Source organism: Tamandua tetradactyla, chromosome 25, assembly GCF_023851605.1.
Source record: "Tamandua tetradactyla isolate mTamTet1 chromosome 25, mTamTet1.pri, whole genome shotgun sequence".
Taxonomy (NCBI): domain Eukaryota; kingdom Metazoa; phylum Chordata; class Mammalia; order Pilosa; family Myrmecophagidae; genus Tamandua; species Tamandua tetradactyla.
The window spans coordinates 38,835,392-38,854,981 of record NC_135351.1 but is presented as its reverse complement, the minus strand read 5'-3'; the positions used below and the strand labels follow the sequence as shown (position 1 = coordinate 38,854,981).

Here is a 19,590-nt window from a genome sequence, read left to right as displayed (position 1 = left end):
CTATAACAAATTACCATTAACTCTTCCTATCTTAGAAAGATTCCTTCCTCCTACAGAACCACCCAAATGAGAGTTGTCTTCTGATGATGTATTCTTTTCTTGTTAGAACTGGGAGTGTTTTATACATCTTCATTCATTCAACAAGTATTTATCGGGACCGCAAGAGTCGAAAGGCCGAGTCCTCGCCCTCATGGATTGGTGGGCTGGCAGACGATAAACAAGCCGGTACACACATAACAGAGCATCAGGAGGCTGTACGTGCCGAAAGAGAAGTAAAGTACTGTAAGGACGTGGTGGGACCCTTCGTCACAAAAGGAGAACGGAGGGCTTCACGCTCACTGATGCTGCCTAAGGGGGGCTGGAGCCTCCCCTCCCCCACTCCCAGCCAGTAAAGCAGCTTTTAGCGCTAGGCTTTTCCTTTACTTTTAAATTCAAATATTTTCTCCCTTAGCTGCATGTACTCCTGAAAGCCACCCCAACAACAAATGCTAATATTGAACATGGTTGTCCACAGCCAAATCACCTACGTGAGAAGACAAGGACATGCCCAAGGGAAGGGAAGGAAGAGGCAGGAGACCCAATGTCCCCGCTTGTTTGGATGTCAAGAAAACAGAAAGTTTCAGTGACACCGATTGTGTACCTTTGAAGACTCCCCTCTCCTCTCTGCCACCTCCACACAGAAATATTCTTCTTTCTAAAAGAGGTTTAGTAAGTCGGAGTGATGTGGCAGTTCTATATTGAAAACTGTCCTAGAAGTATGTTGTCCCTGAAAACTGTACACCAGATTGCCTGGGGACCACAGCGGAAGCATCCTCAACCGAGCGCTGCGGGGGCTGCTTGGGGAGAGCAGGGGGCGGGGGCTGGTGATCAGGGTGAGCTTCTGCCCTCCAGCCCCACCTCCACCTCCAGTCTGCTCTGATGAGAACAAGGTAGGCAGTGAGCCCTTCAGGGGCTGCTCGTGATCTCCTGCTCCCCAGCACAGGTGCATATGCATGCACACACACACATGCACACTTGCACATGCATGCACACACACCACACATGCATATACATGTGCATATATACAAGCATGCATTTGAACATGCATACACATACACACAAGCATGTGCACATACACATATGTATATGCACAGCAGACAACCATGCATATGAACACACATGAACATATACATATGCATACGCGCAACACACATATACACACTCTTGCACACGTGCACTCAAGCACAGCACTCGCAGGCAATCGTCCCTGCCTGGGGAATGAGTTGTGTGACTGCTGCCCCACCCGCCTGGGAGGGCTGCAAGTTGGAACAGCTTCAGCCCTGGAGCGAAGTTGTGTAAGGCGTTTGCTGCTGAGCCAAGACAACTGGAACCGGTTCCACCGGTGTGGCAAGGACACTGATTCAGACTTCTCTGAGGTTTCTCCAAAAGGGACAGACACAAACCCCTCAATTCCAGTTCCCTTCCAGCAGTCACAGGGAAGGGCAGCCTCCCCGAGCTGCAGGGGACGGGGCCCCTGGAAACCAGCTGACATGGGGACATACAAGCACCTTGTCCTGGGGAAAAGGCCATGCAGACGGAGTTACACGTTACTGGGGGGGAAAGATGAGTGGGAAAGGCTTCCTGGCAGAGGTGAGGTTTGAGCTGAGTGAGATGAGAATTTTCAGTTTACAAGATGAACCTTTGAAAAATGCCTTACATATCATAACATCAAAATTTTAGAAAACATCTTTAAAAAACGTAACCACATAGAATCTATACTAGGACAGAAAAGAAAAATCATAGGTATTTAGATATCCCATAGAAATTAATAAACTTTTAAAGAAAATTATGTTGACATATTGTCCACCAATACTGCAATATCCTGTTTAAGCTTATGTGTCACTGCCTGAATTAAAACAAAATTATTCAGAAATTACAAAACACAACCATCTGTGACAATGGTTTCTTGGCCTTGAAAAAATTTACTGCACAAATATAGCCCAGTTTAATTGTAAAGATTTCAGGCATTCAAATAATGCTAACTTCTCTCTTTTATTATCAAGCTTATTTGTAGTTATGGGGAAACAGGGATTGCAGGAATTGATTCAAAAGAAAAACTCAGTAATGAAAAGTTGATTGTGTCATTACCACATGACCTAGAAATTTCATTCCTTAGAAAAATGAAAAATCCATATATAAAAAGCTGTACACAGAGGTTTACAGTTTATAACAGCCCAAAAGTGGAAACAACCCAAATGTCTACCAACTGATGAATGGATAAATAAAATGTGGTATATCCATATAATGGAATATTATTCAGCAATAAAAAAGGAGGAAGTTCTGATACATGCTACAAAATGGACAAATCTTGAAAACATGGTGCTAAGTGAAAAAAGCCAGTTACCAAAGACCACATATTTGTATGATTCCATTTATATGACAAGTCCAGCAGAGGCATATTTATAGAGCGAGGGGGGAGGAGAAAAGTTTGGGGAGTGAGTGCTGATAGGTAGGGGTTTCTTTCGGGGCGGTGATAGAAATGTTCTAAACTTTTTAAAAATGTCTGAAAAATTGTGATGATGGTTGCAAAAATCTGTGAGCTTCCTAAAATCATGGAATAGTATCCTTTAAATGGGTGAATTTTATCTCAATAAAGATGCTTTCTAAAAGTTGACTGTGGGTGGCGGCTCAGTGGCAGAATTCCTGCCTTCCATACTGGAGACCCGGGTTCGATTTCCGGTGCCTGCCCATAAAAAATAAAAAATAAAAAAAGTTGTTTGCACTAAACTTTTATCTAAGGAATTAATTGGGCTTTTAGATTTAACTAAAATCGAGCGTAAGTGAAACTGGATTTGACACCAGCATTCTTCCACATGCGGTGTCCATGAAGACTGCACAACCGGACCCTGGGAAATGAACTGATGTTCAGCAAAACCCCCACCACTCAGCAGGCCAAATCCAGAGACCAGAAATCCACAGGCAAGCTGCCCTAGCAGTCAGCTGCCCAGAACACGTAATAACCACTTCATGGAAGGCAGCGATACCTACAACTCTCTGCAGCCGCTCAGCTGCTGGCAAACAGATAGAGCCACTTCACGGAACAGGTTACTTTTGTATTCTTCTCCCATAGAAGGGAGAGCACAGGAACCAGGCAAAGCATGGAATTTCCAGAGACAAAATGTCAGGTCTAATGCTGAGCTGCTCAGAAACATACCACAAGATCTCTAATGCCCTCTAGTGGTGACGACGGGAATTGCTTGGTCTGTGTGCATGACCAGGCGACCATGGGAGTGGGTTTGGTTTATGATTTTCGTATTTTGAAAGCTGCAGAGTTTGAGCTAAAAGGAGCCTAACCATAGGCCACCCTCTCTCCCCCTTACTTTTAAGCTTCCCTCGAAGAGCCTGTTTTTCTGTGGGCAGGAAGGTATGTCTGCGATCCGCCCAGGAGTGGCTTGGAGGGAAGGCGTGATGGAGATGAGGAGGACGAAGTAGAAGAGGGGAGGAGGTATTGCCCGCTAGAATCAGCCAGCTTGGTCCTGCCCAACTCAGGTGCTTTGTGGCAGCCCCCGGAGAAGTGTGGGCTTAGCCTCTCCCTCAGCACCACCGCCGGCTTACAAGGAAAGCTGCTCACTCCAGATCAGCCACTTGGTTTTGTCAAACAGGAGCAAGGAGGCCCGGGCACCTTCGCACACATGCCTGGGCCCTCGGCAGTTCAGACAGGACAGCGCTCCAGAAACAGAATCCAGCCAGCCTCGTTGGCCTCAGCCTCCCAGAACCTTCTGGAATGGCACAGGCCACGCATTTGGGGCTGAAGTACAGGCCACAACCCTACCGACCCCTGCCACCACCACGCTGTCCTCTCCTACTGGGCCCAGGGGTGCCAGTCTACACAGCTTGAACACTTTTCTAATGTTGCCGAAGAGGCCACTCCCAAAATCCATCCGGAGAGCTGACAAGCCACGAATTGCTCTGAGAATGCCTTGTTTCTGATTCTGCTCTGCTGGTAGCAGAGTGTCCGCTGGTCGTGGTGCTGCTGGGACATTGTCCCCTACAGTGGCGGCCACTCCCCTGGGGCGCGAGCAGAGCACTGGCTGGCCCGGGTGTCATCTCAGTTCACAGTTCCATGTGCCATACACTGCTCATGCGGGAGTATTTTGATGTGGATTACAGCCCAGCAGGAGGCAAGGCTTGGGCCTTCCTGGATTCCAAGATGTTGCCACTAGTGTTGCTTGTCATATATTTTTCAGACCCATCCGTCCATTTAACAAATGCTTCTAGAATACCTACTATGTACCAGACATTCATCTGGACTATGTTGTCTGACTGATAGTTCCAAGGAGAATTTTCTATACTGAGAGGATATTAAGAATTCATTGGTTGAAGCCATTTACAAGTTTTTGCAAAACCTGAAAAAATCTCCTCTCCCTCCCCCAAGCATGAAGGTGCGAAAGCTCCCGGCAAGGCTCCATTTCATCCTAAGGAGGAAGCAGGTATTAGAAAATTCTTTTTATAGAGCTTAAACTATCAATCGCTTTCTTTTGTTTTTCCCTTGGGGGGAGAAAAAGGAAAGAAAAAAAAAGCCTTAAAAGTTACAATTTACTGCATTTTATTTTCTTTAAGAAACTATAATGGGGGCCACGGTGGCTCAGCAGGTAAGAGTGCTTGCCTGCCATGCTCGAGAACCCGGGTTCGATTCCCGGTGCCTGCCCATGTTAAAAAAAAAAAGAAACTATAATGTCATATTCGGCGACCATTACCTTAATTGTGACTTAGGGCATCGTAACAAAATCGTGCATAAGAACTCTTGACGTTGCTTGTTAGTCCAGAGGTCAAACCAATGACTTATAAGAGTGACTCTTTCCTGAAAGAGCTGTAAGGGAGGGAAAAAAATGGCATTTTGCTGTGCAGTTCAATATGTTCTTGGTGGCTAAGCAATCCGGAGGCAACCTACTAACAGCTCATGGCTGATATTTGCACAGCACGCAAGGGGTAGCCGTTCAGGCACGTTGCTGGGGGTCTCTGGCTCAGCTGAGACTTTTTATCCTGGGTTACAGACAAGCCTGGACTTGCTGGGGCAGGTGGGAAAGGCTGGCAGGAGATGAAATTACACAGCGGCCCAAGGAGTCTTTTTAGAATACAAAGAGGTAATGATTCCGGGCTTTGGTTTCTACCTGGGCTCACGGGACCTGGGGAAACACAGGTTCCCATCCAGGTAAACTGGAAAACATTCGTTTAATTGTGAAAACAGGAGCCTTTGAGGCGGGTATCATTTTACTAATCCACATCGCTGGGTGGTCAAAGCACCTATCAAATTTGAAATTCACACAGGGTGCTAATTTGCCATTGCCAATTGTGCCCAGCGTCCCCCCAAAGCAGGGTTTCCAGCTTTGCTCAAACAGACAGCACTCCTGCAGTAACTTACAAAGGAAGGGCTCCCCCCACCCCAGGCTTCAGGCCACATCTGCCTCACAGCTGGCACAGGAGGGGGGCAGGGTCAAAGGGCACAGAGGTTACCCCCACCCCTGCCAGCACCCCCCTCTTCTCTCCTCCCCCATTAGAGCCACCAGGGCTGTCCCTGGGGGTACACGTGGCACCTACCCCAAGAGGACATGGGGACTAGGCTGACAGGAGATCATCTATGGGACAGACAAATCTAGGTTTTGATTTTTTTTTAAGCTGTGGTAAAATATATATAACATAAAATTTGCCATTTTAGCCATCTTTGAGTATACAATTCAGTGGCATTCCTTACTTTCAGTTGTACTGCCATGACCACCATCCATTTCCAGTGTTTTCCCTTCACCCCAACCAGAAGCTTTAACTCCCCATTCCCTCCTCGCCTGGCCCTGCCAACCTCTCTCCTGCCTGTTTCTGTGAATTCGCCTAGTCTAGATATTTCATAGGCGTGGAATCATATGATATCTGCCTTCTGTGTCTGGCTTCTTTCATGTCAGAATATTTTCAAGGTTGATCCATGTCACAGTACATATCAGAACTTACTGTTTTTTATGGCTGAATCATATTTGATTGTATAGACAGGCCACATTTCATTTACCTGTTCTACTGACGGACCCTTGAGTTGTTTCACTTTTGGGCTGTCGTGAATAATGCTGCCTTGAACATTGGCATGCAAATATCTGTCTGGGTTTCTGTTCTCAATTCTTTAGAATTTGGATCTAGATTTACTTCTGCTTAAATAAACTGGCTCAAAAGCAAAATCGTTTAGAGGGGTTTGTAAAAATGTGGCAAAATGGGACACCCATATATCACAGTAATTGAAACTGCTCATATTATAGAGTAGGTAACTCACCTGTCTATTTAATGACTTGTTGCTAAAAGGTGTCCAGGTACTGAATCTTCGGTGGAAGCTCTCCATTTCCAGGGTTTCTCTGGAAGGATCCTCAGCTGACATCTCAGCAAATTACTTTCTTGAAGTCCTAGGAACCACAGGCTCATTTCAACAGATGTTTATTTAAGGTCATCCAGAAACATCCAATATATTAATGGTGTCCTTAGAGGAATTAACATAAATTCATTTTTAAATTTCATACATATTTCTTATTTCTTATATATAGTGAATCCTCATTATTCACAGATTTTGTATCTGCAAGTTTACCGAATCGCTAAAATTTGCAACCCCCAAATCAATAAATACTAATCGCAGTTATGATCACAGAGGTGGAAAATTTGAGTCACATGATAAATACATTCCCAACTGAGGTCAAAGAAGACAACACTGTGCTTTCTTGTTTCAGCTCTCAGACAGCAAACTGGTGTCCTTTACACAGTCTATTTAGTACCACATTTCTTTTTATTTTGCATTTTTGTGCCTTTTTTGGTGATTATGCTGTTTGAAATAGCACCTAAGTGTAGTGCTGAAGTGCTGTCTGGTGCTCCTAAGTGCAAGAAGGCTGAGATGTGCCTTAGGGAGAAACAAATGTGCTAAATAAGTTTCATTCGGGCATGAATTCTAGTGCTGGTAACTGTGAGTTCAATGTTAAGATAAACCGGTAATACATACTAAATAACATGTCTTTAAAAAGGAACACAATGTCGGTAGCTTCCTGGTTCACACCCTCGCTTCTCTGAGTTACAGCAGTGTGGCCATGGCAGGAACACAGCCTGTGGCCGGCGACCTGATCGACAAGGCTGCCCTCACCTGCTGCTCTGAGGTGGACCCCAGCGTCAGGGAATTTCTACTGCAGCAGACCATGCCATGCATTACCGATCCTAAGAAGTCGTTAGATTTTCATACTAGAATTTTTGGAATGATACTACTTCAACAATTAGGTTTTCCCACTATGAAATTTTCACTCTATTTCTTGGCTTATGAGGATGAAAAGGACATTCCCCCAAAGGGAATGGTGTCAACTTGGCCAAGTTGTGGTACCTGTTCATCTGATTGGGCGAGCGCTGGCCTGTCTGTTGCAATGAGGACATTTCATAGGATTAGGTCATGATCACGTCAGCTACATCCACAGCTGATTCCATTTGTAATCAGCCAAAGGGGAGTGTCTTCTGCAATTAGTGATGCTAAATGCAATCATGGGAAGCCTTTTAAGGAGGACTCAGAGGAGACAGGTTCCATTCCTGCTTTGGCTGGTGAGCCTCTCCTGTGGAGTTCATCCAGGCCATCCATCGGAGTCATCAGCTTCGCAGTCTGCCCTGTAGATTTTGGACTCTGTGTTCCTACGGCCACGTGAGACACTTTCATAAATTTTATATTTGCAAATGTTCCCTGTTGATTCTGTTTCTCTAGAGAACCCTAACTAATACAGATGTGGTGCTTGCAAACAATTTGAAGAACTGGGAGTCATATTGGTGAAGAAACCGGATGCCGGTAAAATGAAAGGCGGCGCATGTAATCAAGACCCTGCTGGCTACTGGATTGAAATTTTGAATCCTAACAAAATGGTAGCTGTTATTTAGTTCTATGAGGATAGTTCCTTGTGACTTTCAATGAAGACATTGAAGGGAAAAGAAAGGAAATGATGTGATTCTAGATAATAATGTAACAGAAGCATTGAGGACTGATGGACCATTGTCCCGACATAATTATACTCAAGTCCATTTCCTTTTCCTATTCCACCTAACTGTTCAGTCATTCTGGCTTTGAAGTACTGCTTTCTCTTATGCCTTTGAAGGTAATTCTGTAACTTTATTTTTTAAAGTAATCATTAGTACAGTTCCCTTAAAAAAAAAAAAAAGAAAGAAAGAAACACACATAAAATAAGGTTATGTATTGAACAATTGAAGAAAGTGTTGTGACCAGAGGCTTGTAGGAATCTAACCTTGTACTTTCCATAGGAGCAGTGGGTCAGGACGCACTAAATCAGTGTTCATAAAAACTTTACAGAGGATAACTACCGTGAATAACGAGAATGAACTGTACATTACTAAGGTTTGGTGAAGATAATCCATACATATACTCCCAGGGACTCCAAAGCATGGCCACTATTCTGTTCTCATCTGCATGTACCCAAATCTGAAGCTATGCCGGAGGTGTTTTTCACTTTGCTGGGAAAAATGGGAGGCAAAAGTAAAAATTTCAGGAAGCGCTAATTAATGACTCAAAAATTTGGCATGATGCTTTATCAACCAGGAAGATTCACTTTCTCATTGTCCAGCAAGTAAAAATTAGAAATTCTCAGAGAGCACAATCCAACCTGTCTTTTGAGAACACACATCAAAGAAGATGTGGAGAAAAAACAATGCTAATGTATTAGTTATCGATTGCTGCATAACAAATTACCCCTAAAATTAACAGTTCAAGACAACAAACATTCAGTGTCTCAAGGTTTCTGTGGGACACTAATCCGGGTGTAGCTTGGTGGGGCCCCACCTCCAAGTCTCTCCTAATGCTGCAGTGCAGGTGCCAGGTGGCGTGGCAGGCTCACTGGGGGCCTCGGCTTCCACTGGCTGTTGGCTAGAGGCCACCCTCAGTTCCTTGCTACGTGGGCCCCTCCCTAGGGCAGCTTACAGCATGGTAGCTGGCCTTCCATGGTAGCTGGTTCTGAGCAAGTGCAAAGAACTAGAGGCAAACTCTTTGTAACCTGACCTCAGATGTGACATCCCATCACTTTTTCCACATATTCTTGGTTAGAAGCAAGTCACCAGGTCCAGCTCAAGGGGAGAGGGTTACAGGGGGGTGTGGACAGTAACCTCTCGCCATTCACCCTCTGGGTCAGTTCCCTTCCTTTCCCACGTGGAAACCACTCTTACCCGGTCCTTATAGGAGAAAAGCCACAATTCCATCTACTCAATGTTTTGAGCTCACAGTCCAGAAGGTATGGATAATTCACAATAGTCTCTATGGGTCCAGCTATAGCTTCTCTTGATCCAGAGACCTCTGGACCCAGAAGATGCATTATCTGGCCTTTATCCCATACACAATACATAGAGTGTTGGGACAGGGAGAGCATAGCTGCAATAAATACTTCTGCTCCAATGAGGAAGGATGAGAGTCGTATAGAAGAGGTAGTCTGGAGTAATTTCCAAAATCCTGCTGCAGAAGGCTGGGGCCCAGTTATCATTGTTAGTTACAAACGATCACATTCTCTCTCAACTCATTTTGGTGACTCTTTTGTAAACACAATGCTCTCAAAATCTATCTCAAATTATTTATTTGATTCCAGGTAGCACTTTATGCCACAATTCTTTAGATGTTTTCCCCTCTCTCAAGTTTAATTGCAGGTCTTTTGAGCTTATCAGGCTTACTTAGGAAGAGCCACACCCTAAAGTCTCCTTTCCCGGAGACATTTTTCCCTCTGAGAGTGCTGGCTGGTTGCCACCTTATTCCACTCAGAGCTTCTAACAATGTTGTGTCCGCCATACTCTAGACTAGGTCCTTGCCGCTAGGCTGAGTGTTTAACAATGTTTGCGGTTCAAAGTCCTCCTCAGTTTTTCCTTTACAAGTATAAGATGTAACTCAGTTACATCTTCCAAACTTGCGAGTCCCTAGATTACACTTCTGAATTCCTTTTCATGCCTGCTTACAAATCAGCCAAGTATTCTCTGAGCTCCTCTAATTCTTACACTCCCTTGGCAAATGCAACCAGTAGCAATGAACTCATTCTAATAACATTTATTTTTCTTCCTCTATGACTAAAATAAAAGCTCATGATGTATAAAATATGTCTTTCAATCTATTCTAGACTATAGCCTTACAAAATTGTTTTCCACTGCGTATAACATGGATTGCCACCTTTCCAAGTCTCCAAAGACAATTTCACTGTTGTATGGCAGCACCCTACTCCTAGAATCATTTTCTTTCTCAACCTGGAGAGGCTAGGTTATGCTCTGTTAACAATCAGAAAAAAAAAAAATTTCAGGAATTCCAAACAACATTTATTTCTTATTAAAATTCCTGATTTATCTTATGAGGTTAGTAAAACCTTGATACCAAAACTCAAAAGGAAAGGAAAATTACATGGCTACTTTATACATGAATACACAGTAAAAGTTCTAGAGAAAATGTTAGCAAATAGAATCCAGAAAGGGATTGTGATGGTCAGGGTTATGTGTCAACTTGGCCAGGTGTGGTGCCCAGTTGTCTGGTCAAGCAAGCACTGGCCTAACTGTTACTGTGAGGACATTTCATGGATTTAAATCATCGGTCAGTTGATCGTATCTATGGCTGATTACATCTATGATCAGCTAAGAGGATTGTCTTTAGCAATGAGAAAATCTAATCAGTTGGATATAATACAATCAGTTGAAGGCTTTTAAGGGAGCGGTGACGTCAGCAGTCTGAAAAGAGAACTTTCATCTCTACTTTAGCTAGCCAGCCTCTCCTGGAGAATTCATTTGAAAACTTTCTTTGGAATTTCCAGTTTGCAGCCTGTCCTATGGAATTTGGACTTGTGCATCCCCACAGTTGCATGAGATACTTTTTACCAAATCTCACGTGTATCTTCTGTTGGTTCTGTTTCTCTAGAGAACCTGGCTAATACAGGAATAAAACAAGGACAATGAAAAATTAGATTTAACTTCCAGGAATGAAAATTAGTTTAACAAGAGAAAAATCAACAAATGTAATCTACCACATTAATATTTAAAGGATAAATTTTAAATGATTACTTTAATTCATGCAGAAAAAGTGTTATTAAAATTACAATGGGAAGGAACTTCATTAATATCATTAAAGGCCATTTGCAAAACACCTCCAGCAAAATCACACTTAACATTAAAACAATGAAACATTGACAGTTTCCTTTTGAGCAACAATATGAGGATACCCATTATATTAGTTTTCTATGACTGCTGTAACAGATGACCTTAATTTAGTGGCTTGAAGGAGAAATTTATTCTCTTAAAGTTTTTGGAGGTTGGAAGTTGAAATATTAATATTTCTTTTAGTCTTCAGTATGTTGGAGCAGCCAGAAGGAAAAACCTAAATTGGGAATTGTAACCCATACCAAACTCTGAAATCTGTTCTATAACTAATTGTTGTGGTGTGCTTTGATATTTATTGCTTTTTTGTATATATGTTATTCTTCACAATAAAAAAAAAATCTTCCCATCAAAAAAACTCCAAGGATGGATTACTTTACCAATGAATTCTATTAAATAGTTTAAGGAAGAAATAATACCAATTTACACAAATATGTTAAGAAAATTGAAGAGGAGTAAATACTTCCTAACTCATTTTAAGATGGCAGCACATCATCCATTAAAAAGAATGAAGCTCTGATACATACTATGAAATACATAGATCTTGAAAGCATTATGCTAAGTGAAAGAAGCCAGACTCAAAATGGGTATGATTTCATTTGTATGGAATGTTCAGCCTGGGCAAATTTATACAGAAAGAAAGTAGATTAATGGCTATAGGGGTTGGGGGAGGGGAGGTAGGGAGTGACTGTTATTAGATTTGGGGTCTCTTTTTGGATTGGAATCATGGGAATTATGTCCATATGTCATGGTCAGGTTCATGTGTTAATTTAGCCAGGTGGTGGTACCCGTTTTCTGGTTGGACAAGTGCTGAACTGTCGGTTGCTATGAGGACACTTCATAGAATCAAATCATGATCATGTCGGCTGCATCCACAGCTGATTCCATTTGTAATCAGCCAAGGGGAGTGTCTTCTGCAATGAGTGATGTTTAATTTAATCAATGGAAGGCTTTTAAGGATTCAGAAGAGACGGCTCTCTTCCTGCTTCAGCTGGCAAGTCTCTCCTGTGGAGTTCATCCAGACCCTCCATCAGAGTCATCAGCTTCACAGCCTGTCTTGCAGATTTTGGACTCTATATTCCCACGGTTATGTGAGACACTTTCATAAATTTTATATCTATGGATATTTCCTGCTGATTTTGTTTCTTTAGAGAACCTTAGCTAATACACCATAGTTCAACTAATACTTTATTCAATCTAATTATGGAAATTAGATAGTGATGGTGGTTGAACAATCTTTGGTTACACTAAAGCCATTGGACTATATACTTTAAAAGGTAAATTTAATAGTAAGTGTTCTAGTTTGCTAGCTGCTGGAATGCAATATACCAGGAAAGAAATGGCTTTTAAAAGGGGGAATTTATTAAGTTGCTAGTTTTCAGTTCTAGGGCCGTAAAAATGTCCCAATTAAAGCAAGTGTGTAAAAATGTCCAAATTAAGGAACCAACAGGAGGTTACCTTCACTCAAGAAAGGCTAATGAAGTTCAGGATTTCTCTCAACTGAAAGGCACATGGCAAAGTCTGCTAACTTTCTCTCCCGGCTTCTCATTTCATGAAGCTCCCCTAGGGTGTTTTCCTTCTTCATCTCCAAAGGTATCTGAATGTGTGATGTGGGTTCTCATGGTTTTCGTGGCTCTCTCCAAAATGTTTCCTCTTTTAGAGGATTCCAGAAAATTAATCAAGACCTACCTGGAATGGGTGGAACCACATCTTTCTTCAATCAAAGTTTAAAACACACAATTGGGTGAGTCGCATCTCCATGGAGATAATCTAATCAAGTCTCCAGTCTATAGTACTGAATAGGGATTAGAAGAAACAGCTGCCTCTACAAGATTGGATCAGGATAAAAACATGGCTTTTCTAGGGTACATAATCCTTTCAAACTGCCATAGTATGTGGCTTGTGTCTTAATTTAAAACAAAAATTTTTAAGAAGCCAGTCAAACTTGATAACCCATTTTCTGTTACAAAAACCAGACAAAGACATTAAAAGAAATGAAATCACAGACCAATATCCTTCATGAGCACCACAAAGATCCTTAACAAAGATTAGCAAACCAAAGAATGCAATATCTAAGAATGGGGTTTATCACTGGATAGACTGGTTTAACACTAAAAACTGAAACAATGTAAATTCTCCATGAGTGTTAAGCCACTACATTTGTGCTAATTTGTGCTAATTTGCTATATATCAATAGTAAATGAAAACAGATTTTGGTACCAGAAGTGGGGTGCTCCTAAAACAAGCACTTAAAAATGTGGGGGTGGAGTTAGAACTGGGCAGTGGGCAGAGCTGGAGGCATTTTGAGGAGAGAGATAGTGAAAGAGCCTAAATTGCCTTGAGTAAAGTATTAGCTGAAATATGGACATTGATTACACTGCTGGTGAGCGCTCAGAAGTGAGGAACATGTTATCGGAAACTGGAGGAAGGGAAATCTTTGTTATGTGGCAGCAAAAAGCTTAGTGAAGTCTTCTGCAGTTTATTTGGAAAACAAAATGTGAATGAGATAAACTGTGTTACACAGTGATGGAGATTTCCAAGCAAAGTGTTGGAGTTGCTGCCTGGCTTTCTTCTTGCAAGAGGAGAAAGATAAATTAGGGGGAGACCTGTTAAACTAAAAGGGATCAAGACTCAATGATTTTGAAAATTCTCATCCTTTCCCAAAGTCTTGGAAGTTTACTGCTCTCCAGAGGGGCTGCGGACAGGCAGCCTCACTTGCAGTTGGAACTGATCAGATTGGGAGACTGAATGTCAAGACTGAGACCACAATCAGATGAACTGGAAGGGACTCTGGCTGTTTTGGGATGGGGCAAATGCGTTTTGCATGTGAAAGCCGTGTGGTCTGTTGTGGCCAGAGGGTGGAATGCATTGTCCGTGTAGATGACCAGGAACTGCTCCCATGACTATGCAGGTGCATCACTTCTCCACCAAGAGGTGTTGTCTAATTCCCTTCCTCCCCTGGAACTGGCTCTCACCCTGACCTGCCTGAACCAACAGTGGAAATGATAACGTGTGACTTCTAGGCCTAGGTCTTAAGAAGATTCATGGCTTCTATGTTTGCACTCTTCTGTACCAGCTTCCATGTAAAGACACTTGGGCTAGATTGCCAAATAAGGAGAGATTTCATGGAGTGAGAAAGCAGTTGAGCCAGCACCCTGCTCTTTCAGCTGCCCCAGTCAAAGCACCAGATATGTGAATGAAGCCCTCCTGGATATTCCAATTTCAGCTGACCCAGCTGGTCCCGGTGACCCCAACCTACCATCCTATCCCAAGAGTGACCCAACCTACCACATATAAAGCAGAACAACTGTCCAGCAGAGCCCAGGTGACCCACAAAACTGGGAAATATCATAAACAATTCTCGTTGCAAGCTACTCAATTTGGTGATGGTTTGTTATCCAATCCAGACTGCCAGAGCCATGGATTAGTGAGAACATTGAGCATCCAGAACTCACATACAGCTGGTGAGAGTGTAAGCTGGTATAAGTACTCTGAAATACCATTTGGCATTATTCCTTAAAGTTGAACATATGCAAACACTTGAGCCAACAGAAACATGTGCTGATGTGGATCAAACTATAGCCACAAGAATATTCACAGCTGCATCATATAGCTCCGAATTGAAAACATCCCAAGCATCTATCACAATCAAATGAATTAAGTTTATTGCCATATCTTCATATGACAGGACATTCTAAATCCATGAAATGAACCATCCACTACTATTCACAATGGTACAGATGAATCACACGCACATGCTGTTGAGTGAAAGAACCTGGAAGACAATACATTTGCATTTACATTTCACTTATAACAAGTTCTACACTGGAGTGTCAGAAGACAGGATGGTGGTTCCCTTTGGGGAGGAAAGAGAGGGCAACAATTGGGAGGGACCCAGGTGTGATTCTGGACAGCTGATACTGCACTAGTGGTAGGAACCCAGGTGAGTTCACTTTATAATTCAGTGAGTGGCACACTTATGATTAGCAAAAAGAGATGATGTGTCATCACTTTCCTACATTGTCTATTTCAATAAAGAATTTTTAAAAGATATCATTTACATATAGCAAACACTGTTAAAGACCTAGGAAAAATAGAATTAAAAAGTGCAAATTTTATAAAGAAAATTATAAAACTTTATTGAAAAAAACTTTTAAAGATCTGAATAAATGGGGAGGTATGTTATTCAAGGATTAGAGGACTCAGTAAAAAGCTTAATTCTCTCACATTGATCAGCAGATTCAATGCAGTCTCAATTAATGTATATGTGGGTGTGTGGAACTTGGAAAGCTGATTCCAAAGTTCGTAGAGGTTTAAGAGTCCTAAATAGCTAGGACAGTGTGGAAGAACAAGGCAGGGAAGCTTCTGTTTCAAGATCTCAAGACTTACTATAAAGCTGTAGGACTAGGATGTGGTATTAGTATGGGGACAAATAAACCAGTGGGACAGAAGAGAATTCCAAAATAGGCCAAGGCATATATGGACACTTGACGGATGACAGGTCAAGGGAGAAAGGATGGACCTTTCCATTTGTAAAAGTATATTATCTGTTTTTTTAAAAAGTGAGAGAGGGAGAAAGACAAGAAATTGCATCCCTTCCTCACAACACAATTATCTGAAGGCTCATCATCTATAAAATCAATTGCACAAGTTTTGTGAATCCCCAGAACACAAAACTAAAAACAATGGGTAATGTCAGAGAGGCAGATTTGGGCTCTACCTAAGCAGGAAAAAAAAATCACTTTAGGAACTCTCACTGACTCAAGGCATTACGTCCATTCCTAGAGATATTAAAATACAAGTTGGACAGCCACTTGTCAGTGACATTCAAGCTAGGATTCCAGCACTAGAAACTTATAAGATTCTTCCTATAAATTCCAAGGACAGATATAGCCTGGATAGCTGAAGCAAACCTTAATGGAGAGTCTGAGGAATTTGAGACAACATTTAAATTTGAGGAATTTAGAACAAACATTTCGAGCACCTCTACTTTTATTCCTCTTCAGTGAGAGCTTCTGCACATTTTTAAATGAATATATTGGAAAGACATCTGCCATATTAGGAACAGCTATAGAAGTATTACAGAAAGACAGTATGACAGAGATTTCAATCCCCACTCTGAACCCCCAAATTGGAGATCTAGTTTAATATCTAAGATGATGTGTCTTGGCAAACTATAGTCTAATAATGTGTCATCCAGACAAAACCTCACAGCAATGTGGGAAATTCCCTCCTTCTAAACCAACATTGTACCAGAATCATCCTTGGTTTCATAAGAAGAAGGGATTTTTATTTAGCACATTCTCAAAATTATTATCCTCTGCAGGAGGGGATTTCTGAGTTCCACAATGAACTGAACATCAGAGAAAGAATAGTTGCTATCTCTGCTGGTGGGCTGAAATATACGAATACAGTACATCAAATTCATTTATGTGCCTATGCATATATATTTTGTATGTGTATATATATATATATATGTTCCACAGGATTATTTATACTATCTAAGATATGAACTTGACTGAGGAGCTAGTCAGCTCAGGGAGAAGTGGCATGCTGACAATCACTACTTTAAGTGGAATAATAATTTTTTTGATTCCAGCATTTTATAGTCCTCCAAATCGTAGTTTCATAAGATAGCTCCTGCTGTGTAACAAATTACTCCAAAACTCAGTAGCTGAAAATAGTACCCGTTTACTGCCTCACAGTTTTTGTGAGTCAGGACTTCAGGCCTGGCAGGGCCGGGCTGCTGGTTTGGGGCCATGCACAACGGCTGAGGGCACCTCAGTTCCTCGGCTGCTGGTGGAGGCCCCCTCCCAGGGAGGCCCGTCCAGAGCTTCGCCCACATGATGGCAGGTGGCTTCCACCAGCGTGAGCAAGCCAGACAGCAAGAGAGGGCTGGCCAGGTAGAGGCCGGTCCTTCTGTGACGTGACCTTGGAGATGACAACGAGTCATCACTTTGCTATATTCTATTCATTACAACAAGGCTCAGCAAACATGGCCCACAGGCCATGCCCAGGCCACCACCTGCTTTTGCAAATAAAGTTTTACTGGAATATGCCAATCCCATTCGTTTACATATTGCCCGTGGCTACCCTGATGCTACAAAGCAGTGTTGAGGAACTGCAATAGAGGCAGATGAACCATCAAGCCAAAAATATTTGATATCTGGCCCTTTAGAGAGAAAATCTGTCAATCCTCACTGCATTAGAAGGAAGTCCAGCCTTCCCGGCTGGGAGGAGAGTCACAAGGCACGAATCCATGAAGTGGGGTCATTGGGAGTCATTTTCAAAGCTGCCTCCCACCCAGTGCCTGGCACAGAACAGTGTCTGTTGAGTGACGAAATTAATAATCATTCTCATCCACCCTATTTCCAAAGGCAAGAGCTGAGAAGCAAGCTATTAGCTAAGAGAAAGCAAAAGTCCTTCACCCAGGATTAGGATTTAGCTGCGACAATATCTCAACTGATTACTGTGAAATCCTGTTATTAGTATTTTCCACCGTTATGTGAAATGAGCTATATGGTAAATAAGCTTAGAACTGAATTAATACGGAGGTCTGACAGATGATTCTTTCATGCCACCAGGAATTTGGAAGAAAGGAAAGTATTACAGGGTCCTGAGATGAGAATTCTCTCCGATGGGGAGCACGCTCTGTGGGTCTTGTTTACAACACCGTCTCCACTAACTTCTACCAAAAACCTAAGGGAAATACCAGACACAGAGGGAAGAACCTGGTGAAGATGGAGGCAGAGGCTGGAGTTATCCTAGAAAGGAACACCAAGGATTGCTGGTATAAGGGCCAGAAAGGAAGAAGTAGAGAGTGACCCTCTTCTAGAGCCTTCTGAGAGTGTGTAACCCTGCTGGCTTCTTGATTTCACATTTCTAGCCTCCAAAGCTGTCAGAGAATAAATTCCTGTTCTTAAACAAAAACAAAAACAAAAACAAAAACAAAAAAAACCTAAGGGACATATAACCGAATTCTCCTCCGTCTTTGATTTTTTGAATGCCTTCTTTCTCCAAAAGCCAAAATACCATACGATGATGTTCTTCCTTGATAATCAAGGAATTGTCTTCTCCTTATAAAGTCGGGTCTCCTACTGCAAAAGCCAAACTCTACGACACTGCTGTGAAGTCCACAGAGCTGCAGGCTTTGCCCTGAAACTCCAGGGGGACTGCAAGCCAGGGCCTCTTCTTACCTCACCGGGAAGTCTAAGGCTCTAAATGTTACTAAAGTTTGCTGCAAGAAGGGAATTAAAGAGGAGACCCCAGGTCTGTGGCTCTTCTCAATTGTAATTGGATTCAACTCAACACATGCATGAAGCCACCGAAGCAAAATGTGGAGGGAGGCAAGTGAGCACACTGGCTTTCATGTGAGGGGTTAGTTTGCGTGGCCCCTGCCCGGCTCCCCACCCTCCAGCTCATTGAGCACCCACCGGCACCCTGGGAGGGGATTGCAGAGGAGGAAAACGGTCCCGAGAACTGTCCGATGCCACTCAGGTGGTAATTGACTCACAGATTAAGAATTATACGGGTGTTTTTCCCGAAGAGTGAATGTAACTTGAATCAGGTACATACGTGACTGCAACTGAGCAATTTGGAAACAATTTCCATTTCGCCACTGAGGGTCCTTTGCAGCTGGAATGTCACGAGAAGCTATGCTTACGAATAAAAAATATAAAACAAAATAATAAAATCCAATAAAAAAGGCTTTGACACCTAAATTCAGATGAAGAGGCAAGATGGCTGCACGACTGTCAGGACACGCAGTGGCCAGGGAACTGGGTGAAAACTCACAAGCAAATGTGTTCCAAGTACTTTTGCAATCAGCACATGCAAGGCGTGTGACGATTCATTTATTTTATTATCTACATTTCAGTTCCTTAAATACCCTTCCCACAAGGTTGTCTAGTTGTAAAGATTGCAAAAGGAAACTGGAGTGCAGGAAAAGTGAGTGTGGATAGTGGAAAATCTAAGGAAAGACAATTCCAATTAAGTTAGATGTGCTATATTCAGGACAATGTATAAAATCATTTATTTTGCACGTGAACAGCATATAATTTTGACTAAATACACAAATAAAGGCTAGTGAAAGTAACGGCATGTTTTGAGGAAGTCTGCACTTTAGATAGCATCAGGGGTGACAGGAAATAAAGTACTTGCGAGTAAAATCCAGATATAAGCAAATGCTGGACTGGCTCGCTGATAATATAGGTTTAGCGCAACACAATTCAAGCCATAACAAGAAGAAAGTGAATTATCTAAATTATCTAAATGAGGAAAAGTAACCTGTTATTGTGTTCTGAAACTTTCAAGTGCCTAATCCGCATTTTCTCCTACTGAAATGACCGTTTTTAGAACATGATTTTTGGAGGTACTTTAGGAGAACAAATGTCCAGAGACGCGACTGAAACAGGTTTGAAAATAATTCCATGGGTTCTC

General features: G+C 42.3%; 2 protein-coding genes across 2 annotated transcripts in view; both read right to left on the bottom strand.

Moving 5' to 3' along the window:
• Positions 1-6,396, bottom strand: part of ECT2L (epithelial cell transforming 2 like) — a 73,173-nt gene extending 66,777 nt beyond the window's left edge. The window contains exons 1-2 of the mRNA XM_077143310.1: positions 6,290-6,396; positions 4,737-4,849 (exon numbers count right to left, since the gene is read on the bottom strand). Coding sequence (XP_076999425.1) covers positions 4,737-4,849; positions 6,290-6,391 — 215 coding nt within the window. The 5' untranslated portion in view covers positions 6,392-6,396. The remainder of the gene's footprint in view (positions 1-4,736; positions 4,850-6,289) is intronic.
• Positions 6,378-19,590, bottom strand: part of CCDC28A (coiled-coil domain containing 28A) — a 29,386-nt gene continuing 16,173 nt past the window's right edge. Inside the window, exon 6 of the mRNA XM_077143307.1 lies at positions 6,378-6,416. Within this exon, the coding sequence (XP_076999422.1) occupies positions 6,393-6,416 (24 nt within the window). The 3' untranslated portion in view covers positions 6,378-6,392. The remainder of the gene's footprint in view (positions 6,417-19,590) is intronic.